This window comes from Engystomops pustulosus, chromosome 5, assembly GCF_040894005.1.
Source record: "Engystomops pustulosus chromosome 5, aEngPut4.maternal, whole genome shotgun sequence".
NCBI classification, from domain to species: domain Eukaryota; kingdom Metazoa; phylum Chordata; class Amphibia; order Anura; family Leptodactylidae; genus Engystomops; species Engystomops pustulosus.
The window spans coordinates 154361374-154386782 of record NC_092415.1 but is presented as its reverse complement, the minus strand read 5'-3'; the positions used below and the strand labels follow the sequence as shown (position 1 = coordinate 154386782).

Here is a 25409-nt window from a genome sequence, read left to right as displayed (position 1 = left end):
CATTATCTTTATAGAATCTGGATATGCTGTAAATGCAGGTGGTAAATTTGTTTGGTTATTCATAGTGCTCTCTTCAGATGCCTAGAATGCTAATAAGTAGATTCATGTTCAATATCTCTAGACAGTATCTGGTTTGATGTCAGGATTAAAGGAAATCTACCATCAAAACCCACCAGGATAAACCAAGGACACTTACCCATGGATGCCTATGTAATCTTCTTATATTTGGTATCCATGGGCTCCTTCCATCCAAAATTAATCTATGAGTCAGAAAGGCTCCGGTGGGTGTTTCCAAAGCCCTTCCGTGCTGTAGCTTCACATGCTGTTTCACTGCCTTACCCTCCCCCTGTTCTCTTAGCACTACCCGCTCCCTCTGCCTGCTGCAGTACACAGTGGGAGGGGGGCAGTGCTCCTGCAGAGTGTAACAGCCTGTGAAACTGCAGCATGGAGGGGTTCTGGTAACACCTCCCAGAGCCCTTCTAGCTCATTAGCATAATTTTAAACGTTGAATTTAAAAGAAAGGAGGCCATGGATTACAAATATAAGAAGATTACCACAGTCATGGTGCATGAATCTATAAGTAAATGTCCCTGTTTTGTCATGCATAAGAACTGTACAATAACAAGATTGTTATAATATAAAATAATAAAGCTTATAGAAAAAGATGTGACTGAAAATTCATAAAATATGACATGATTGTAGAAGGAAGAAATTGTAAATGGAAGTAAGAACTAAATAAAGATAAATGTACAGTATTTGTAGTATTCAAATAATGGGTTCTGATGAAAGCTATCTACATGGGAGGAGCAATTAAGATGATTTTGTAAGTTCATCAATGCAACTAAAAGATGAATGTTTACAAGTGTATTCTTATCAACCCCCGATGAACATTCATGCATAGACAGTGGGGGTCATTTACTAAGGGGCCGATTCGCGTTACCCGAATATTTCCGATTTGCGCCGATTTCCCCTGAATTGCCCCGGGATTTTGGCGCACACGATCGGATTGTGGCGCAACAGCGCTGGAATGCACGCGACGGAAATTGGGGGGCGTGGCCGCACGAAAACCCTACGGATTCAGAAAAAACGGTGCATTTAAAACAAAAAATGTGCCGCGGAGCTTGCACTTACCTTCACTTAGCCCGGCTCGGTGTATTCCAGTGCGTTCCAGGGAACATCAGCGCAGCAGCGCCTCCTGGTGGACATCGGAGGAAATGCCTTAATAATTCCCGGCCGGACCCGAATCCAGTGCAGAGAACGCGCCGCTGGATCGCGAATGGACCGGGTAAGTAAATATGCCCCAGTGTCTTGCAGTTGTCAGTACTAAATATTGAGGTACTCTAAGATACCTTATTCATTAATATTGTACCCCTGGCTTTTAGTAAATGGAATAACAGTGTTGCTTTACAGTCTAATAACCAGTCTCAGTATGATAACCATCGGCCCAATTACTTTGGTCGCCCTGCACTCCATTCAGTTCAGCTACTTCCTTCTTATGTACTGGTGCCCAAAATTGTACGCAATGTACAAAGTATTCTATATGTGGTCTGAATAGTGATTTGTATAAGGGCAAAACATTGTCCACATGACATCTATTTCTCTTAGGCCACAATTAAGAAGATAATAAGATACATACGTGTTTGAAATTCCTGAACGGCACAAACTGAACAATATCCCGAAGTACTGGCTCTCCCTTCGGTGATCTCAAAATGCCATCATCTCCATCCAGCATCTGCATGTCACTAAAATCAGCATTTCCAACACCAACAATGATGACTGACATAGGAAGATGAGAGGCATGAACTATAGCTTCCCTGGTATCGGCCATGTCAGTAATAACCCCATCCGTTAAGATAAGCAAAATGAAGTATTGCTGCAAAAATAAATAATAATAAAAAATAATATATCAGAAAACATAGAAGACCAAAATGGTGCAAGAACAAGTAAAACATTCTTCAAATATTCTGAATTATTTAATAAAATATATTTACAATGTTACATTTGTCAAGCTATATTCTAATCTCATTTTATGGATACATTCAGTGTAGATGCCAAGAAAGCTCCTGCTGAACGTATATCAATAGACATATAATAGGAGATGAAAGCATCCTTTTTACATCCATCTACACTATATGTGACATCCAGCAGGAAGCTGTGTTTTTCCATTTTGCTTCCTGCTGAAGAGTGTAGTATATGCTCAGTGAAGGCTAAAAAAACTATAAGGGATGGATGTAACTGTACTGAATCCATCCTTGGTCTCCACTGAGATCACACTACACTGTGAGGTCTCCAGTGATGTAATTGTCCATATATGGATAGTTACTAGAGATGAGCGAGTATACTCGTCCGAGCTTGATGCTCGTTCGAGTATTAAGGTACTCGAAACGGCTCGTTGCTCGGACGAGTATTTCCCCTGCTCGAGATCGAGCATTTAATTAAACAATCATAGTGAAGAACAATGAAGAATAGAATAAAAACAGTGAACACAGTGACCACAGGATCATTTAAGTGAAAAACACAGTGAAGAACACAGTGAAGAATAGATTACAGATGTTCGGCACATCTGCTTACTTGTCGGAAGATACACGTGGAACGGGGGAGACATCGCGGGCAGCACAGGGGAGACATCGCTGGCAGCACGGGGGAGACATCGCTGGCAGCACGGGGGAGACATCGCTGGCAGCACGGGGGAGACATCGCTGGCAGCACGGGGGAGACATCGCTGGCAGCACGGGGGAGACATCGCTGGCAGCACGGGGGAGACATCGCTGGCAGCACGGGGGAGACATCGCGGGCAACACGGGGGAGACATCGCTGGCAGCACGGGGGAGACATCGCTGGCAGCACGGGGGAGACATCGCTGGCAGCACGGGGGAGACATCGCTGGCAGCACGGGGGAGACATCGCTGGCAGCACGGGGGAGACATCGCTGGCAGCACGGGGGAGACATCGCTGGCAGCACGGGGGAGACATCGCTGGCAGCACGGGGGAGACAACGCGGGCAGCACGGGGGAGACAACGCGGGCAGCACGGGGGAGACAACGCGGGCAGCACGGGGGAGACAACGCGGGCAGCACGGGGGAGACATCGCGGGCAGCACGGGGGAGACATCGCTGACAGCACGGGGGAGACATCGCTGGCAGCACGGGGGAGACATCGCTGGCAGCACGGGGGAGACATCGCTGGCAGCACGGGGGAGACAACGCGGGCAGCACGGGGGAGACAACGCGGGCAGCACGGGGGAGACAACGCGGGCAGCACGGGGGAGACAACGCGGGCAGCACGGGGGAGACAACGCGGGCAGCACGGGGGAGACAACGCGGGCAGCACGGGGGAGACAACGCGGGCAGCACGGGGGAGACAACGCGGGCAGCACGGGGGAGACAACGCGGGCAGCACGGGGGAGACAACGCGGGCAGCACGGGGGAGACATCGCTGGCAGCACGGGGGAGACATCGCGGGCAGCACGGGGGAGACATCGCGGGCAGCACGGGGGAGACTTCAGTGGAAGAAGGGGAGCGGATCCCGGGACAGCGTATCTCCTCTCCCGACAAGTAAGCAGATGTCCCGAACATCTGTAATCTATTCTTCACTGTGTTTTTCACTGCGTTTTTCACTTAAATGATCCTGTGTTCACTGTTTTTATTCTATTCTTCACTGTTCTTCACATCTGCTAACTTGTCGGGAGATAATATACGCGCGGAACAGTGAAGAATCGATTGCAGATGTTTGCATACATCTGCTAACTTATCAGAAGACATTCTTTTTCAATTAAATAACACATTTTATTCCCGAACCATGGTCCCTTTGAAAAATGCTCGGGTCTCCCATTGACTTCAATGGGGCTCGTTATTCGAGACGAGCACTCGAGCATCTGGAAAAGTTCGTCTCGAATAACGAGCACCCGAGCATTTTAGTGCTCGCTCATCTCTAATAGTTACCGTATATATATGAGAATATAAGCTCAATGTTTCAGTACAATTTTTGTGAAAAAAAGCACCACTCAGCTTTTACTCGAGTATATACTGGGGGGGGGTTGACTGGCTATATACTGGGGCTGTCAGGCTATATACTGGGGGCAGTGGGATGACTGGGTATATACTGGGGGTTGGCTGGCTATATACTGAGGGCAGGCTGGGACCAATGCATTTTTCACTCTAAGCTTATACTCGAGTCAATAGTTTTTTAAAAAAAATTGTAAGATAAGCCTCGGCTTATACTCGAGTATATATAGTACGTCACTTAAGAGGCACCCTGAACATAGGCAGTTGCCCACTTTCAGTGGAGAGGGGTATAATGGGAACAGTAATATATTTCCTAGGCTCCACTATAAGGATACGTCAGGAATTTGCCTGACGTATCCTTACGACAGAGGGCTAAAAACGTGATGTGATCTTTTAGCCTAGTCTAGTCAGATGCAATGGCTCACATTTTACATCCTTGGACTCACTGAATAGTTGCAACAGTACATGTTTGATGAAGCTCAATAACTTCAAATAGCATCTACCAACAGAGGGAAACATGTTGTGTGAACAGGGAATATATTTTTACTTTGACCTTTGTGACATTGCCATGCATTGCGCCACTTAGAGCTGGACATGCTTAAAGCTCCAGCCTAAACAAAGAAGTCTCCTCTACTTAGAAGTTGTTTGCTCATAAAATTAAGTCATTGATGGGGAACTTAATACTGTAAATTTGCTCCAAAAGGGTATTTGAAAAGTGGGTCCAGACAATTTGGAAAGTGTGGTCTTAACATTATGAATAAATAATGAATAGAATTACATTAGAATGTGATACAATTACAATTGCTTATAGGAATGAATAAAACTGCATAGTAATCTATTGTAACAACAGTCTTTACTCTAATTCTGTAAACTTAAACACAACAATCAACAAAGGTAGCATATTGTATAGGGTTAAAAATAGCCAACATTTTATATTAGCACATCACGGCCGCCAGATTGATGCTCCAGAGAGTATTAGCTTCAGATGAGATGACTGCATGACAGCATGTAACAATCCCATGAGTTCCAACAGTGTCACAGGAGCAACTACTGTTACTTGCAATATTCTTATTACTGCCGTCAGATTGCTCAGAGCCAAAGCATGAAGTATCTTTACATGCAGATATGAATAGGATAAAAATATGTAAAGTATGTGGTATATGTAAAGCTGATTTTTTTTTCTTGGACTCTAAAGCTCTATGTTCTATGTTATTGCTATTGCAAGAATGTATTTTGTCCTAGACTTTGTATATAAGATGACAACTGATGACTGGGTCACTTCTATTTATTATATTTAGAGATGAGCGAGCACTAAAATGCTCGGGTGCTCGTTATTCGAGACTAACTTTTCCAGATGCTCGAGTGCTCGTCTCGAATAACGAGCCCCATTGAAGTCAATGGGAGACCCGAGCATTTTTCAAAGGGACCATGGTTCGGGAATAAAATGTGTTATTTAATTGAAAAAGAATGTCTTCTGATAAGTTAGCAGATGTATGCAAACATCTGCAATCTATTCTTCACTGTTCCGCGCGTATATTATCTCCCGACAAGTTAGCAGATGTGAAGAACAGTGAAGAATAGAATAAAAACAGTGAACACAGGATCATTTAAGTGAAAAACGCAGTGAAAAACACAGTGAAGAATAGATTACAGATGTTCGGCACATCTGCTTACTTCTCGGGAGAGGAGATACGCTGTCCCGGGATCCGCTCCTCTTCTTCCACTGAAGTCTCCCCCGTGCTGCCCGCGATGTCTCCCCCGTGCTGCCCGCGATGTCTCCCCCGTGCTGCCCGCGTTGTCTCCCCCGTGCTGCCCGCGTTGTCTCCCCCGTGCTGCCCGCGTTGTCTCCCCCGTGCTGCCCGCGTTGTCTCCCCCGTGCTGCCCGCGTTGTCTCCCCCGTGCTGCCCGCGTTGTCTCCCCCGTGCTGCCCGCGTTGTCTCCCCCGTGCTGCCCGCGTTGTCTCCCCCGTGCTGCCCGCGATGTCTCCCCCGTGCTGCCAGCGATGTCTCCCCCGTGCTGCCCGCGTTGTCTCCCCCGTGCTGCCCGCGTTGTCTCCCCCGTGCTGCCCGCGTTGTCTCCCCCGTGCTGCCCGCGTTGTCTCCCCCGTGCTGCCAGCGATGTCTCCCCCGTGCTGCCAGCGATGTCTCCCCGTGCTGCCAGCGATGTCTCCCCCGTGCTGCCAGCGATGTCTCCCCCGTGCTGCCCGCGATGTCTCCCCCGTGCTGCCAGCGATGTCTCCCCCGTGCTGCCAGCGATGTCTCCCCCGTGCTGCCAGCGATGTCTTCCCCGTGCTGCCAGCGATGTCTCCCCCGTGCTGCCCGCGATGTCTCCCCCGTGCTGCCAGCGATGTCTCCCCCGTGCTGCCAGCGATGTCTCCCCCGTGCTGCCAGCGATGTCTTCCCCGTGCTGCCAGCGATGTCTCCCCCGTGCTGCCCGCGATGTCTCCCCCGTGCTGCCAGCGATGTCTCCCCCGTGCTGCCAGCGATGTCTCCCCCGTGCTGCCAGCGATGTCTTCCCCGTGCTGCCAGCGATGTCTCCCCCGTGCTGCCAGCGATGTCTCCCCCGTGCTGCCAGCGATGTCTCCCCCGTGCTGCCAGCGATGTCTCCCCCGTGCTGCCAGCGATGTCTCCCCCGTGCTGCCAGCGATGTCTCCCCCGTGCTGCCAGCGATGTCTCCCCTGTGCTGCCCGCGATGTCTCCCCCGTTCCACGTGTATCTTCCGACAAGTAAGCAGATGTGCCGAACATCTGTAATCTATTCTTCACTGTGTTCTTCACTGTGTTTTTCACTTAAATGATCCTGTGGTCACTGTGTTCACTGTTTTTATTCTATTCTTCATTGTTCTTCACTGTGATTGTTTAATTAAATGCTCGATCTCGAGCAGGGGAAATACTCGTCCGAGCAACGAGCCGTTTCGAGTACCTTAATACTCGAACGAGCATCAAGCTCGGACGAGTATACTCGCTCATCTCTAATTATATTATATTTTGTTCTATTCCCTTATGAAGAATGGCTGGACCATTATATATTCTTTTTGCCTCTTGTGTCACCCCACTCTTCCTCATAGTCTGTAAGCTCTTGCGAGCAGGGACCCCACTCCTTTTGTTCCATACCAATGTTTGTGCTCTGTCATCTTTTATTATATTTGTATTTGTAAGGTAGTAAGGTTATAAAAGTAAGTTTTCACAAAAACAAGTTAAAATAGTGTCACTAGTAAATGACACTACATTCAACATTGTTGTGATTCCTAAAGCCGCACCGTAGCTTCCATAGTGTGCGTCTCCTCTGAAGCCGACTTTGCCACTTTTTGAATAATGGGAGCAATGTTGGTTGGCCCATACAGCTGTAACTTGGGCAGGCAGTTCTGGTAGGCTTCTACCACTCCTTGTATACCTACAGTAGAAAAGAATCTAACATTAAGATTGAATATAAAATACAACTCTTTAAATAATGTGAAAACATATGACAAGGATTACATTACTATATTACAGTATAATTGAATATAAGAATAACATACCCATTCAGTAGGGTCAGAATTGTGAATCTGTCCAATTACATCTGCATGTTTATGTGACAAAGTTACTCCAAAAACACAAAAAACAACTGTGGTAAAAGAGATTGTCCATTTTCAGCAAGTAATTTATATTTTTTATGTAATTAGAAATTATATGATTTTCCAATATACCTACTTAATCATTTCTTCACCTTTTTTTCTAAATCTCTGCTTGATATCATACTATAGGGAGCTTCATTTCATTGGACAGAAATCTGTCCATGGTCATGGGAGGTCACACAGTTGCACAGCTCGTTACTTTCACAGAGGCCACATTATAATGAGCTGTGCACCTGTGTGACATCACATGACCGTGGACTGTTTTTTTATACTCAGGAAGTATATGATACTTCCTATAGAATGACAGCAAGCAGAGATCTAGAAACCTATGAAAAATTAATACAGAAGTTATATTTCAAAATGGTAGAACTTTTCATTCACAAACAATATAAATTATTAGCTGAAAGTGGACAGTCCCTTTAAATGGTCAAAAGATATGGGCCCCCGAAGTTTACATGTCAAGTAGCTCATACTAGCCAAGGGATGGAGAAATATTATTTTCATACGGTATACAGAGACACACTCCCAGAGAAAATATATATTTGTAAAAATCTGTTATTTAAACAAACATGTAAATGCAAAAGAAAAAAGCAACATATAAATGAAAGACATTTCAATCTTCATACACTGTACAAAAACTCAGAGAAGCCAAGCCTTTCGAGTGTCCATTAATTGACATCAAATCTACATCAGTTAATCTTCTAAAAAAGCATATTCTAGACAAAAAAAACTATCCCTGTATTCTGAAAATGAGATACTTTATACCTATACGTAAAAAGAAATGAAAGGAATGGAAAAAACTATAACTAATTAGCTGGTGAAAATCAAATACTGAAAAGTGGTAATTTACATCTAAAATACTTCCAATTATTGAAATTGGTAATGTATCTATATGTGTGTGGGGAGTGCTAATAAGTGTTTGATTGTCATAGGAGTAGTATTGCTATGACTTATAAGCAGTGATGGGTGGACTCGTTGAAATTCGAATTTCAATATGCTGTCCGGGTGTGGGTTCATTTACTGATTACGGACTCCAACTAGTTATACCCACGATCGTTGCTGGCACATTTGCTCAGTGAGCGGAGGAACAGCTATGACACGCTGCACATGAGCAGAGATCGGCCTGTCATTTACACATGGTGTGTACATATGCCCAAAAGATGGCGCCCGCTAATCCCACCCAGCCACGACAGAAGAAGCCCCAAAAAGAAGTCAGTGCCTCAGTCACCCTAAAATAGGACCTGGGGGAATAATCATTTTTATTAAAGTGGGGAGTTTTTTTCTGCAGGTGACCATGCCCTGTAGAATAGATAATAATGCTGTTTGTGATATGTTTCGTATGTGTTTCTCTGAGCATGTCTTATACATATCCCAATGTTCTTTTATACTGGGACATCCCAAGGACATATGCATGTTTACGTGTTACACTTTACTTCTCCCACCTAGTAACCTATTAGTTCATACAGCACACAGAGAAAATAGAGAAAATAGCAGATTACTGCCCCCGTGGCTTCTGTACAAGCTTATCCATATACAATCTTTGGAGGGTCATATCTTTTGAACGGGTTGGAGGATGAAAACAAGGACTGAAGTGAATAGACAAGAATCATCTCCAAATTGTGCAGAATAAAATGTTGATACTTGATGAAAAAATGAATAAGTAAATTAATAAATAGTGTAAATACACAATATAGAGATGTCATAATGCAGTGCATGTAGACCCTAGTCATTGTATGTATCTGTGGGAGGCCCAGCTATATGTCACAACTTTTTAATAGCTTATTATAAATAAATTCAAAATGGCTTAGAATGGGGTCCTATTAAAAATTATGTCCAGGTCCTCGCTAGTCTCTACATCCTGGTGTCTCTTGACATCTGTGAAATAAAAACTTGTATGTCGGAGTGCTGCAGTTAAGTACCAATTTGAGCCAAAGAATATTATAGTTGCTGACATGGCTAGATTATCAACCATAACACCTTCGGTCTCCACTGTCATGTTGTCTTCACAGCCAAGCCCTGGTCACCCCACTTTTGGTTTTATTTATATCTTGAACTTTTTCCAATACTGATTATTGTTCAGGAGCCTCAATATCTCTGTCCTGCCTGAAGAACATTCCAGTGTCTAAATGTGTCGCCTAAAACAGTTCCTTGATTATAACGTTAGGCTCCTTGTTTTTTTTCTTGGACACCACATTCATTGTCTTCTGGAACCTTCCAAGTATAGTTTATACCTATACACATCACCTACATGCCAACCATGTAGAGAAGGAGAGTGTTCCAGTCATCAATATACTGATCTTTCCGCACTTCTAGTGGTGAAAGGGCAATAATTGTGTGCTATTTTTTGGCTGCTATGAGTGTAGCCCTGTTACTGCAATATGCTGCCCTTTCACAGAACAGCATACAAATCTAGATACCATAAACACACTATGGAAATACAGGTAGTACCACAAGGCTTGGATATAGAACCAAACTATGGTTACAGTGGTCCTGGGATCTATAAGTTAGGATGGTGGCCCAGCTATGCATCCTATAATCACCTCGCTTCTGATGGAGAATTTACTGTGTGACGTGTACATACAATATCAAATCTCATTAGATATATAGATCTACTAAAAGCCTGCTGCTGGAACCTTCCATTTCAATTTCAAACTGTGTAGAATTAAATTATAGATGAATGCTAAAAGGGCATTTTGCCATTTTCATTAGCTTCAAGTGTAGTAAAATATAAAGCAATCCAGCACTTGAGGACTCTGTCTATGTTGGGGTACAGGCAACAGATCACCAGCTGTCCCATGACGGGGGTATAAAGACCAGGGAATACGGCATGTTACTGCCCATTTACTGTATGCTGCATGATAAGTGGGACTGGACAGATTCCCAGAGAATCTGCAGTCCTACAAGATAAACAGCTTAATGTTACGACTTACATACAAATTCAACTTAAGTACAAACCTAAAGTACCTATCTTGTACATACCCCAGGGACTGCCTGTAATCTGTAATTTGCAATCTGTGTTGTTGTTTTGACAATTCTAATATTGTAATAATTAGTCCAATGTTTTCTGACTGTGACAGAGCAAAGCAATAAAAGTCATTTTTAGAAGAATGCTGGCTCTAATCCTTTGAATAGAGGCATCAGTAGAACATGCAGGGGTGGGATCCGACTGGCTCTCTCTTGCTTGCACAAGCTGGTTGTTAAATTTACAGTCGGCCCTGGGAGCCAGAGAGAATCTGGTCTGCAGTCCGGCTCCCCTTCCCCCGGGCAGTGTTACTGTATCCTCTGTGTCTAGCAGTCCTTTTCTGTAAAAGTTCTGCCTCTGCTTCTTGGAGCCGCTGGGGCAGAGAAAGCGGGGGAGGGACACAGCATGAAGGTAGAGGAGCACATTGAATTTAGGGAGCTTTCTTCTGGTCTTGTTTTCATGAATCTAGCACAGTCTACGAGCAGTTTCCCTTACTATTAGTAAATACGGACCTATATGTGTATCTTTTTAATGAGTATTTACTATATAAGGGTGTATATATGATGTGTGCATACAATGGGGCAAATTTACTTACCCGGCCCATTCGCGATCCAGCGGCGCGTTCTCTGCTCTGGATTCGTGTCCGGCCGGGATTTAAGAAGGTAGTTCCTCCGCCGCCCACCAGGTGGCGCTGCTGCGCTGAAAGTCATCTCATCGCGCCGGAATGCACCACCTCGGACCAGGTGAAGGTAAGCGCTCCCCACACATGTATAAATGTGTATGCTGTATATATGTATAAGTAAATAAATAAATATATTTTTAAGGGGGGAGGGCATGCAGAAGTCTTCTATGGGGCTCAGCCTCTTTTTTTAACACCACTGTGTGTACTGTATATGAAACTGTCATTTTATTTGGTTGCAGAAATTCCATACAAGTGTATTAGATGGGAATAAACCTGCCCCTTTCGAGTCTCTATTTTTTCACTACCATGTGGGATATTTATCAGGGCTTCTGTTCACGTCAGTGGCTTATAGCTAGCATGCCAGGGGGGCGTGAAGGGGGGTGCAGCCTCCAAATTTCCAGGCAGGACCTGGCGTAGAGATAAACCAGAGGCAGGACCTTGCAGGATACATCAAGAGGCCGGAGCGGGGTTATCATAGGACAGCTGCAGCCAGCATTATTTATGGTAACAAAAATTGAACTGAGCCTTATTTCCCTATACTACGCCATGCTAGCAAGGTTGGCTAATGTAACAATATGCACGTACTTACCGTAGTTTGTACATTGTAATTTTTTATATTCTGTATATATAAAGATATATATAAATATATAAAATGATTAAGAAAAGATAGGATCATTTTAAATATTGTAATTGTTGATTAGAGTATGTATCTTTTTTTCACCCAACACGATAAAGAACTTTTCACTCCCAATGACTGTTGTTTAAAATTTGAATCCCACCCCTGGGAACATGTGAGACATCTAAAAGGTACTGTTTGTGGTTTGTGGAGGGATCCCTATCGACAGGTTCTCTTTAAGGTACCAGAATGCATGGAAATGCATATAGAGAACTATAAATCATCCAATGTGGAGAAAAGGAACCTGGAAGTATACAGATCAGTATAAATTCTAACAAAAACTAAGCAGCATCTGGAAGGGACTCATTAGTACTACAGGCCTTTCCAGTACCTTAATGATAGCATCAGGTTGCTGTGGGATATCTACAATAAATGGAATGACCTTGCATTGAGAAATTAGCATGTGCTTCAGAAGGCATTGAAGCCGTTTCTTTATTCTTCTATGTAAATCTTGTGGGGCATATTATTTACAGAATAACTTGCGGCTGTGCACCAGATGGGACCTGGCCATGTTGCATAAGCCGCTGTTAGTAAAGGAAATATACACATGTATCTTACTTTTGATATCAGTGCTTACAGTACCATACAAGTAACCTTAACGTTACACAGCATATTTAGATTAGACAGTATAGAATAAGACACTGGCACTATTTGCAGAGCTGTTAATATGGAAAAAAGGGTTTATGTTCCTTTGTTGCCAATATGATCTGTGAAGTAATGAACATATGGTTTCTACTCTATGGGTTTTCCCCTGTTCTTTTGTTTGTTGTACTACTGTAATTGAAGACACTTATGTTACCTTCTATTATTCACTTGTGGCTGCAAATATGACCCATATCTACAGACAGATGCAGGTTTCAGAGGTGACCTTCCCATCTTTACAAAACATTTGGCAAATCATATGGATATGGTCATAGAACTTAAAGATGGGAATACCCTTTTATTTAATAATGCAATAGAAGACTTTATCACACTTTTTCTATATTTGTACGTGATACCAAGCTATGAAGTACATTGTAAACTTTATTACAAAGCCAACTTGGACACACTTGGAGAAATTTATCAAAAGTTTCTGAGGTAAAACTTTTCTAGTTGCCCATGGAAACCAATCAGAGCTTAGATTTCATTTTCCCACAGCTGTTTATAAAATGAAAGCTGAGCTCTGATTTCCATGGGCAACTAGAACAGTTTTACCTCAGACACTTCTGATAAATCTGTTCCATGCACGTATCAAATTTGTATAAATATGAGGTTATACATCTATGTACTAATAATCTGCATCTAACATATGTCTCAAAGTAAGTGAAACTGAATTAATCACTTGTAAAGCAAAAGCTGAAATTAACAATATGCTTAACAATAGCATAGGAAGTAAATGAAATAAGCATACTCTTATCTATTGAAGTTATAGGAAGCGGGATAAGGATTTACTAGTACTGCTCTCAAAATATTACTTTGACCTCCTCTGAAATATATACAGTTAATTTCTGAGCACAAATTCATAGAAGGGATGCCCTAGAGTTAGTAAAGATAAAAAGAGGAGCAACAAAGCTGATGAGGATCTTATTTTTTAATCTCAAAACAATGGGAAAATATAAGTACCAGTTGGTAAATAACAGTATAAAACACAGTAAAAGGTGCAAATCCAGCACCATGGATTTATACTAAGCAAAGGAGGATGAAGAGTCCTTCTAGTTGAAAATTCCCAGACGGGGTAATGTAACAAAGTCTAAGAGGTAAAGTAGGGAGGCTGCACAGTACATAGTCCCACCTGGAAACCAAATGGCAAAATTGTAGCATTGTCCATCATTGAAAATGATGGTGTGCTTCTTGTTAAACATGTACCATATAATTTAACCTTCACTTCAGATAAGTTACAACCAGACTTCTTCCAGCCACAACTATAGCTTGTTTTGTAGCCAAAAATAAAGAAGGAGATAAATACTTGCAATATTATGACTCAAAAAGCCTCCCAAAGACACTTAATCTCATATGGAGTAAGAGTATAAGGAGATTATGAGAAAAACAAGCGAAACCATCGGCAACAGGCAAAGGAAAATTTATTGGAACATGGTTAAAAATGCGATCACATGGCAAAAAAAAAGAAGAAAAGTGATGCGTTTCGGACCTCAAAAACCTGGGTCCTTATTCATACCTACACCATGGAGAAATGGCTACACATATATAGGGCTACACATATATAGGGAAAAGGAAACACGCCAGAGCTATGTACACAGCTGTGAGCATTAGGCACATAATTAACAACACAGGCACTAGCAGGTTATAAGCAATGCACAACGATAAAGTATATGTAGGAGAAACAAGGTTAGTATTAGTATAAATAACAGTGGAAAAAGGTGAAAATATCAAATGAATAAGTGTTGCAGTATTCAGTATATGAAATTCAGATCACTTCTGAAGTTCAAACCAAATGGATGGCGTGTGCTGAGTGACAGGATCCACTGAGCTTCCTTGACATGAAGCATTTTAACCCTGTCACCACCTCTCTTGTTGAACGGTATGTGGTCAATGGCAATGATTTTAAGGGAAGTCATATTGCCTTTATGGTCTTCTCGAAAATGCTTTGAAAGACCAGTTATATTTTGTGTGCTTGCTACAGTACGGGGCTTTGCACCGGTAATGTGTTCGGATATACGGTCCTTGAGTTTCCTGAAGGTGCACCCCACGTACTGTAAGCGGCACAGAATACATTCTGCCAAGTATATTACATGAGTGGTGTCACAGTTTATGTGTCTGGAAATTTTGTATGTTTGGTGATTGGCAGTGGAGGAGAAAGAGTTAGTTTTAGTCATATATTTGCAAATGTTACACCTGTTTCCACCGCAGCAGTAGCTGCCCTTGTAGGTGAGCCAAGTAGCTGTGTGATCGACATGTACAAATACATTGGGTGACAATGATGCAGCCAAGGTAGGTGCCCGGCGGGACACACACATGATGCCCTGGGATAAGATGTTCTTTAAAGTATTATCGCATTCTAAAATCGGCAGATGTTTTTAATAATGTTAATGACCTGGGTGTATTGTTGAGAAAATTGAGTGCTGAAGGTCGGTTTGATGACTGCCTGAGAGGGTTGAATGTGTTTATTTGCTAGATAGTGTAAACGGGGTTTAGAGTTGACTACGCGTTTAGCACGTTCACATGAGGTGGAGGTGTAGCCTTAAGTAAACGTCCAGGAATGGAATGGACGAACCACCGTATTCATAGGTAAAAGACAAGTTAAGGGTGTTGAAATTGATATAAGATACAAACTCGGCGACTGCCTCCCGGTGGCCGGTCCACACTAGGAGGCAGTCGTCGATGTACCTACTGTACCATTTTATCTGAGAGAGAAAAGGATTATCAGAGTGAAAAAGGTGCTGCTCTTCCCATGTGGCCATTTAAATATTGGCCAGTGATGGGGAGAAGCACGCGCCCATAGGGCATCCAGTAACCTGTAACAAAAAATGGTTATCAAACATAAAAAAATTATTTTGTAGCAGAAAATGTAAAACAGTAGAAATATAGTTTTGAAGTTCAATGTTATACACAGAGTATTTGTACATGTGATAATTGACTGCTTCACATGCCAAACGGTGGGTAATACTGGTGTATAGCGAAGTGACATCACATGACACCCAAGAGTCCTGTTCACACCAGGACATTTGGTTGACAGCTGCAAGGATGGCTTTAGTGTCTCTTATATATCCAGGTAACCTGGTGACCAGAGGTTGGAGGAGATTGTCAAGCCAAGTCCCTAAACGCTCCATGAGGGAGTTGGCAGAGGACACAATAGGGCGGAAAGACAGTGGCAAACCTCCTTTATGTGTTTATGCCGCTTACAGTACGTGGGGTGTACCTTCAGGAAACTCAAGGACCGTATATCCGAACACATTACCGGTGCAAACCCCCGTACTGTAGCAAGCACACAAAATATAACTGGTCTTTCAAAGCATTTTCGAGAAGACCATAAAGGCAATATGACTTCCCTTAAAATCATTGCCATTGACCACATACCGTTCAACAAGAGAGGTGGTGACAGGGTTAAAATGCTTCATGTCAAGGAAGCTCAGTGGATCCTGTTACTCAGCACACGCCATCCATTTGGTTTGAACTTCAGAAGTGATCTGAATTTCATATACTGAATACTGCAACACTTCATTTGATATTTTCACCTTTTCCACTGTTATTTATGCTAATACTAACCTTGTTTCTCCTACATATACTTTATCGTTGTGCATTGCTTATAACCTGCTAGTGCCTGTGTTGTTAATTATGTGCCTAATGCTCACAGCTGTGTACATAGGGTGGAACACTCTGACGTGTTTCCTTTTTCCCTATATATGTGTAGCCATTTTTCCATGGTGTAGGTATGAATAAGGACCCAGGTTTTTGAGGTCCGAAACGCGTCACCTTTCTTCTTTTTTTTGCCATGTGATTGCATTTTTAACCATGTTCCAATAAATTTTTCCTTTTTTAACTTTCCTTTGCCTGATGCCGATGGTTTCGCTTGTTTTTCCCTCCACTATATTGTCTCCAGGTCCGGACCGGACAATCCATAGTGGCACGGCACCCACTCCTGCTGCTGAATTAAAGGTGAGCCGACACTGTCTTTTATGTTTTTTTCTATTATCGTTGTTTTATCGTTTAGCTAATACATTAGCCCCGATCCCCTGATGACGCTTGTTATCCAGCGAAACATGTCGGGGGGGGGGGCTATTGTTTGGTTTTTAATTTGACTCGTTTGAGGGCGCTATAGCGAAGGGTCACTGCAGAGACCCGCTCACATACGTATAGGCTGAGTGAATACTTAGCATTGCTAATGATACTAGAGTAAACAGCAGCCTCATACCTGCGGATTTTAAAATATAGTGTGATCAATTACTTACTACAACAAATTTTTATAGACTTAATAAAAGTTATGTTTTAGGCCTGACCGATAAGGCTCTATCCTGTCTCAGGACAGATTTGTAAATAGACCAATACAATATGTAACACGACAAACACCGAAGGCAGCCAACCAGTAACCAGCTCTTATAGTGTTATTAACCTGTCAGCCTGTTACCTATCACATGCCCAAATTTGCGTCCTATCCAAAGGTCTAGGCTTTGCCCCTAATACTAACATGAATCTCTTTGCCACTTTATGTGATGTGAACAAATTAATTAGTCTGCTCACCGTGAAGAAACACTTTTTTTCTACGGACATTGATGTCACGAATTCTCGATCAACAAAACCACATGCCCTTAACGAATTGGGAGCTAACACCTTCCTCCTCACCAGTTCTTTCCAGGACTAAGTGTCTTTGCTTAACCTTATGAGTTTGCTGGAACAAAATGTCATCCAAACTAGTCCTTCTAACCTTATCACTAACACATCCAATATGATAACAGATACTAATCCAGAATTCTACCCTGTCCAATCTAGAGTCCCTGTCATGGACCTTTATCAGGAAGCGGTCAAGAAGGATTTTCAAGCCTTATATGACAACACCACCATGTCATCGCACAATCTCACGCGCAAGGAACATCTGGCTATCACTGAACTAAATAAAAATCCTTATATTATTATACGACCTTCGGATAAAGGGGGCAACGTCACAATTTTGGACAAAGCTCTCTACCGACAAGAAGCATATCGCATGCTACAGGATACCAATACCTACCTTCAACTTCCGGATGATCCCACACCAAGCTTCAAAGCAGAAATGGAAAAATTGGTTGCAGACGGCCTCTGATCAGGCTTCTTTGACAAAAGGACCTCCGAATACCTAATTCCTGACTTTTCCATCTGTTCTAATTTTTATATGTTGCCTAAAACACATAAAGGAGGTTTTCCACTGTCTTTCCGCCCAATTGTGTCCTCTACCAACTCCCTCATGGAGCATTTAGGGACTTGGCTTGACAATCTCCTCCAACCTCTGGTCACCAGGTTACCTGGATATATAAGAGACACTAAAGCCATCCTTGCAGCGGTCAACCAAATGTCCTGGTGTGAACAGGACTCTTGGGTGTCATGCGATGTCACTTCGCTATACACCAGTATTCCCCACCGTTTGGCATGTGAAGCAGTCACTTATCACCTGTACAAATACTCTGTGTATAACATTGAACTTCAAAACTATATTTCTACTGTTTTACATTTTCTGCTACAAAAGAATTTTTTTATGTTTGATGACCATTTTTTCTTACAGGTTACTGGATGCCCTATGGCCCCATCACTGGCCAATATTTAAATGGCCACATGGGAAGAGCAGTACCTTTTTCACTCTGACAATCCTTTTCTCTCTCAGATAAAATGGTACGGTAGGTACAACGACGACTGCCTCCTAGTGTGGACCGGCCACCGGGAGGCAGTCGCCGAGTTTGTATCTTATATCAATTTCAACACCCTTAACTTGTCTTTTACCTATGAATACGGTGGTTCGTCCATTCCATTCCTTGATGTTTACTTAAGGGGTGACCCCGAATTGGGTATCGTTCACACCAGTCTGTACCGTAAACCCACTGCCGGTAATACAATCTTAAGAGCTGAAAGCTGTCACCCCAAACACCCTATCCGCAATCTACCAATCGGTGAATTTATACGTGCCAAACGTGCCTCATCCACTGAGGCACAATACACAGCAGAAAGTATTACTATGACCACTCGCCTCAAACAAAGAGGCTACACCTCCACCTCATGTGAACGTGCTAAACGCATAGTCAACTCTAAACCCCGTTCACACTATCTAGCAAATAAACACATTCAACCCTCTCAGGCAGTCATCAAACCGACCTTCAGCACTCAAATTTCTCAACAATACACCCAGGTCGTTAACATTATTAAAAAACATCTGCCAATTTTAGAATGCGATAATACTTTAAAGAACATCTTATCCCAGGGCATCATGTGTGTGTCCCGCCGGGCACCTACTTTGGTTGCATCATTGTCACCCAATGTATTTGTACATGTCGATCACACAGCTACTTGGCTCACCTACAAGGGCAGCTACTGCTGCGGTGGAAACAGGTGTAACATTTGCAAATATATGACTAAAACTAACTCTTTCTCCAATCACCGAACATACAAAATTTCCAGATACCTGAACTATGACACCACTCATGTAATATACTTGGCAGAATGTATTCTGTGCCGCTTACAGTACGTGGGGTGCACCTTCAGGAAACTCAAGGACCGTATATCCGAACACAGCAAATTCCCGTACTGTAGCAAGCACACGAAATATAACTGGTCTTTCAAAGCATTTTCGAGATGAACATAAAGGCAATATGACTTCCCTTAAAATCATTGCCATTGACCACATACCGTTCAACAAGAGAGGTGGTGACAGGGTTAAAATGCTTCATGTCAAGGAAGCTCAGTGGATCCTGTCACTCAGCACACGCCATCCATTTGGTTTGAACTTCAGAAGTGATCTGAATTTCATATACTGAATACTGCAACACTTATTCATTTGATATTTTCACCTTTTTCCACTGTTATTTATACTAATACTAACCTTGTTTCTCCTACATATACTTTATTGTTGTGCATTACTTATAACCTGCTAGTGCCTGTGTTGTTAATTATGTGCCTAATGCTCACAGCTGTGTACATAGGGTGGAACACTCTGGCGTGTTTCCTTTTCCCCTATATATGTGTAGCCATTTCTCCATGGTGTAGGTATGAATAAGGACCCAGGTTTTTGAGGTCCGAAATGCGCGTGGGCCGTCATTGTGAAGTCATCGGGGAGCGGCGATCTGTCACCATGGTAGCTTCGGGTCTCAATGTATGAGTAGTAAAATACACATATACTGCCATACTGTAGTAAGGCAGTATATGATAGGATCGTACAGACACCCTAGGTTTAAAAAAAAAGTTGAAAAAAAATTATAATAAAAAAACCTAAAAATTCAAATCACCCCCCTTTTCCTAGAACTGATATAAATAAACAGTAAAAATCATAAACACATTAGGTATCGCCGTGTCCGAAAATGCCCAATCTATCAAAATATTATAATGGTTTTTCACTGCATTTAACCCTGTAACAGAAAATCGCGCCCAAAGTCGAAAATGGCACTTTTTTGCCCTTTAAAAAAAAATAACAAATTCTATAAAAAGTGATCAAAAGGTTGTACAGTCCTAAAAATGATAACATTGTAAAAGTAATCAAAATCTGCAAAAAATTGCACCACCCACAGTTCCATACACCAAAGTATGAAAAAGTTATTAGCGCCAGAAGATGGCAAAATCCCCCCCAAAATTTTTGTACAGGAGGTTTTAATTTGTTTAAATGTATGAAAAAATTATAGAACCTATACAAATTTTGTGTCCCCTTAATCTTACTGACCTAAAGAATAAAGTAGATATGTCATTTGGGGTGCACAGTGAAATCCGTAAAATCTAAGCCCACAAGAATACGGCACAAATGCGTTTTTTTACCAATTTCACTGCATTTGGATTTTTTTTCCTGCTTCCCAGTACACGGCATGGAATATTAAATACCACCATTTTGAAGTGTAATTTGTTTCACAGAAAATAAGCCCTCACACAGCTCTGTACATGGAAAAATAAAAAAGTTACAGATTTTTGAATGTGGGGAGTGAAAAATTAAACCGCAAAAACGAAAAAGGGCTACGGTGCGAAGGGGTTAATTGTGGCTATTATGATATTCATAATTTCAATGAAGATTGATCCTATCCAGGATAAGTCCAGCCGCTACATAGTAAGTAGACTACCATAGAACTTCACCATGTGAGTAAAACAAAGGATTAAAACAAAACCATAATTTCATCTTTTTACACAACAATTATAATAGAATCAATAAGAGTCAAATTTTACCTGCACATTCTGGGTTGTCTTCATTGAAATTTATTGCAAAATCATGGGAAACCTTAATAAAATGAAAAATATCAATATATATAAAGTTTATAATTTATATGTTATTACAGTATTATACGTCAAAAACTGGACTAGAAATCCAATATTCGATCCTAATACAAATATAGTTTAATAAAAGAATAAAACAAACAATGCAAAAAAGAAAACAAAAAGTATAATCAATAATCAATGTATTTTTAGTAAGAAAGAGTTTTTGGAGTCTGTCAGCATTTCTGACCATCAAACTAGTGTTGTGTGAAAAATGTATTTTTATTAAAAATTGTAAAATTTGTATCTCTGCCATTACTGATTGGGAGGTTAGGAGCAGTTAAAGGGAACTTGTCAGCAGAAATAGACCTAATAAAGCAGATTAACACTTTCCAGGTATTTTTACATCCTTGTAGTGAGATGTAAATTGGTTGTATAAAGTCATTGTGGCAGAGAGATTTGCACTGAGGTCAAAACTTCAGAAGCCCCCTCTGAAGTGCTTAACGTTGTTCACCAGACTTCAGGAGATTTGGTTAGTAATGTCAGGACTGTCAGTTACCATGAATGGGGCATTCTTAGCCAGGAAAAACTTGAGTTCTATGGTAAACGCTCTACCTGCCTGACTTTAAACAACCATTTTATATCTCCATTGAAAGTTGATTACAAAAACATGAGAAAAAGTGGCTAACCCCTTTAAGGATAAAAAACCTTCCTTTTTTTTTCTTTTTACAGTCATGCAGCTACTAACTACATGCACAGAGGTGATTAAACAGCTCTTTCCTACCTAGTACTTTCAGCATTTCTGAGTGGTCAAGACAGACGTACAGAGGCGTATTTATCAAGGCTTCTGCGTCACACTAACACTTGCAATGATTTTTCCCTTTCCACCACCTCCAAGCAGGGCAGCGGGGAGTGAAAGGGGGGGGGGCGGCAGCCAGGAGGGCGGTGCGATCAGCAAAATGTCAGCCAGTCCGGCGAGTTCCTGTCCCAGCGCATGCTCACTCGATGCAGCCAGTGAATTCTCATAACCGAAAATTTGAAGTATCCGGCTATGCCTGATTGTTACTGTGCGATAGTGATATTGTAGACTAGACAATTCCAATGCGGATCACCCCAGTTCACATGTTATCTATGTTCTTTATCCGATACAAAGGAGCTCTCATTCTCATACAGTCAGATTCCTAGTAATCCATCTCTTGCTTTACTGCTAAAGCCTTAATGCTACATCATAAACATTCCCTCAATGCCTAACACACATTTAAGAAATAACGGACAACAGACAAACTGCAGTTCTTCTAAGCAAATGCAAATTATTGACAGCTTATTAGTTACAAAGCGAATTACTACCCAGCTATACACTGCATCTGTCACTTTCCAGAATATTGTTGTGTCCTCTACTGCTGGCATCCATCTCTCTCCAGCTGTTCATAATAAACAGTGGTGGGAAAAACCCTTTAATTACTGTGAAACCAAAGACTGGCATTACTTATCACCAGTGAAGGGCTGGCATAGGATCAGACAGTAAACATCTAGTATGGTCAGTCAGAGTCTCCTCTGAGACTCCCCTTGGCAGCCTTTATGGATCCTGTGGTTTCATGTCAGTATGTCGTTGATTAAAAGGAATTTTCTACGGAATATAGACAGAATTTAGACTGCCTTTGCCTTCAAAATCTGGTGGGTAGCCTCAACTACAAGAATAGTACTTAGGCACAGGGAGGAGAGAAACAAAGTTAATAATACAGAGAGTAAGATAATCCTAAGGTCCTTGGGGCAGAGTTGAAGTGCCAATGCTTTACCTGGTTTCAATTCTTTCACATATATCAGAAAAGCTGTGTCTGTGTAGATTTGTGGATGCAGTGGTGTCCTGCATAGAATAGTAAGGTCTCTCTTGTGATCCTGCAGAATTTTATCTTTTTATGCACCTTAAACTATATCATAGACTCCTTATTTCTCTGCACCAACCATTCCCTCAGCTCCTGATATGTATATTATCTTCACAGCAGGAAAGCTGTTAAACCTTAGTGCACCAAACTATACACTTAATATAATTATTTCACTGCTGGTTTCTACTACTGTTTCCATGCTCTATGCTCTTCTCAGTGATGAAAGCTGGCAGGCTAGTGAATATATACAGATGTACCACTGAATAACTTTACTGGCTTAACCCATTAACCAGCCGTGATAACTCAGTCTGTAGTGTAAGTGAATAGAGGGGACCGCCCAATTTCCTGTGCTAACTAAATGAGTGAACTGACTTAAGTGAACTCATGTAAACCTGTGCTGCATTTGTAGTTCTTTTATGTATACACTATGCAGAGCTCAGTGGATTAACTTGTGGAAATGTACCTGGATTTGTTGCTAATTTACTTCACATTTACTAAGGACATCTTATAATTGACTCAAGTTTAGGGTAAATACAGGATAAGGTAAGTCTCTGCCTACTTCAGTGCTGCTGAGGTAGATTTCTGACAAGTAGCTATAGAAGAGAAATACAACATAACTCTGAAAAGAAAAGGGTGAGCAGCACAATTTGGGCATTGTTTTTTGTTTCAAAAGAGGGACTCATATATCACATTTTGGAGAAACACCTTAAGATGTTTAGTACTGAATAATATCAGTGAAAGGTTTACATAAAGTGTAAATAGCAAACATAAATTACCTTATAATCTGGAGGTATTCTGGCACCAAAACCAAAGGCAGGAAACATTTTGTCACTATGAAAAAAAAATTTCAACATAATTACTCACCTATAAAATCATGAAGTGATATATTAAAGGGTTAATTCAAAAGAATCAACATAATATACTTCATAAGAGGAAAGCCTATTTTTCCAGCAGGCAGATGAATGGTATTCTTGATATGCATGCTCCCTCTGACTCCAGCCACTGATTGACAGAGTTTTCCTTCTATGTGCAATAATAGGGAAGTATCTGTCAAACTGCACCTGAAGCATAAGGGGGCAAGCATGTCATTTTATAATTGGCGTACCTGTTGACACTGCTGAATTTACTTGGCAAAGTTTATAACATAAGCTTTCTATAACAGTTTCACAAATACACATACTGATATTCCCTCAGTCACTAGAATTTACTGCCTTTAGTCCCTTAATGACCAAGATTACTTTCCCCTTGAGGACATTTTATTACCATAAAATGTGGTAATAACTTTAAAATAATTTAAAAATGTTGTAGTTTACGCTAGTGGGAAATTTTGGTTGGTACTTTTTTCATTTATTTGTGAATAAAATGGAAATATGGGGAAATATTTTAAATACTCTGCTTTTCAGACAGATCGTCCTAACATGCAAATAAGCAACTGACTAATATAACCTTTAGGTCTGCTTTATGTTGGTGTAAATTTTTTATGTTATTTTATTTTTTAAGGAAATGAGGAAGCTTACAAATCGTACAGCAGTCTTCAAGGAAATGTCAGAATAAACCAGTTTTGACAGCAATTTATATTCGTAGGGTTTCTAGAAAGTCCTATTTATTATGATCCCGCTCCCCCAGCACCCTATTTTTAAAACTGAACCCTTAAAACTATTCAAAACCGCTTTTGGTAAAGCATGTTAACCCTTTCAGCATTTTATTTGATTTAAAATGAAAGCGAGGTTCTATTTGGAATGTTCAAAATTTAACATTAAAACATTTATTTAGCCCTAAAACTAAAACATATATGGTGAATAACATAACACCATGAAAAAATTCACATGTTTGTACATCATATTCTAAAATGCATATCATTTTAATTTTTAGTTAACTGGGCTGTTTTTTTTGTAATTTTTATTGGTATAATTTCTGTGTAAATATGATTTCCTTTTAATCCTGTTTTATATGAACTATTTGCCCAAAAGTTTTTTTACGTGCTCACCCTACGTTTATTATCTTTTTATTTTTTTTATTGTAAACTTTTTAAAAGTTTTCTTTACAGCTTTGTTTTTGCAGCCATAGAACTTGAACAAATGATCACTTGTTCAAACTAATACACTGCCAATGATTTACGGCAGTGTATTGGAGTAGATGCTAGGCCCTTTGCGAACCCGGCATGGCAAGGACAGGAAGCTAGGGCCCATAGATGCTGCCGTCATGTTTGACTGAGTTGCCTATAGAGTTTGACAGCTGAGATTGCGACCATTGCAATGCCTGCTGTAAATGCTGATGGATTCAACTGTCCTCCTGCACGAATCGCACAGCCTCTGTTCTTGAACCCATGCGATCTTCTTGGCATTCAAGAACATCAGGGTGCACTAAATACCTGCATTTCTTAACATTTCTGAAATCCATATGTGGGAAGGGGAAGCATAATGGACCGCACTGGTTCCCTTACAAGGGATAATATTTGAGTACTATTTTTTGATTCTCAATATGTAGTACCTGTGTGCAATATAATTTATGGTTCATTCTTTGTTACATGGATAATAAAGTTGAAAAAATGGGCAGGTTCATCAAGACATCCTATAATTTCAGAGGTAGAATAAAACCCTAAAGGCTGGAAATAAGTAATCCCATACAAGGAGAAAAAATCCCTCATGATTTCAAATGTGGATCAACCTTTCACCTCGACAAACCCACGAGACCTGTTGTGACTGTCATTCATTCATGTTACAAGCCATGTTAGTTCTCATGA

At 41.4% G+C, this 25409-nt stretch overlaps 1 protein-coding gene across 2 annotated transcripts in view; it reads right to left on the bottom strand.

Annotated features, from left to right (window-relative positions):
• The window catches only part of CPNE4 (copine 4), a 299743-nt gene that overhangs the window by 13541 nt on the left and 260793 nt on the right, over positions 1–25409 (bottom strand). For both annotated transcript variants that reach the window (XR_011855880.1, XM_072153478.1), the window contains exons 12-15: positions 23443–23497; positions 20757–20808; positions 7263–7396; positions 1637–1873 (exon numbers count right to left, since the gene is read on the bottom strand). Coding sequence is in view for 1 of the 2 variants with exons in the window: in XM_072153478.1 (XP_072009579.1) it covers positions 1637–1873; positions 7263–7396; positions 20757–20808; positions 23443–23497 (478 nt within the window). In the remaining variant the exon portion in view is untranslated. The remainder of the gene's footprint in view (positions 1–1636; positions 1874–7262; positions 7397–20756; positions 20809–23442; positions 23498–25409) is intronic.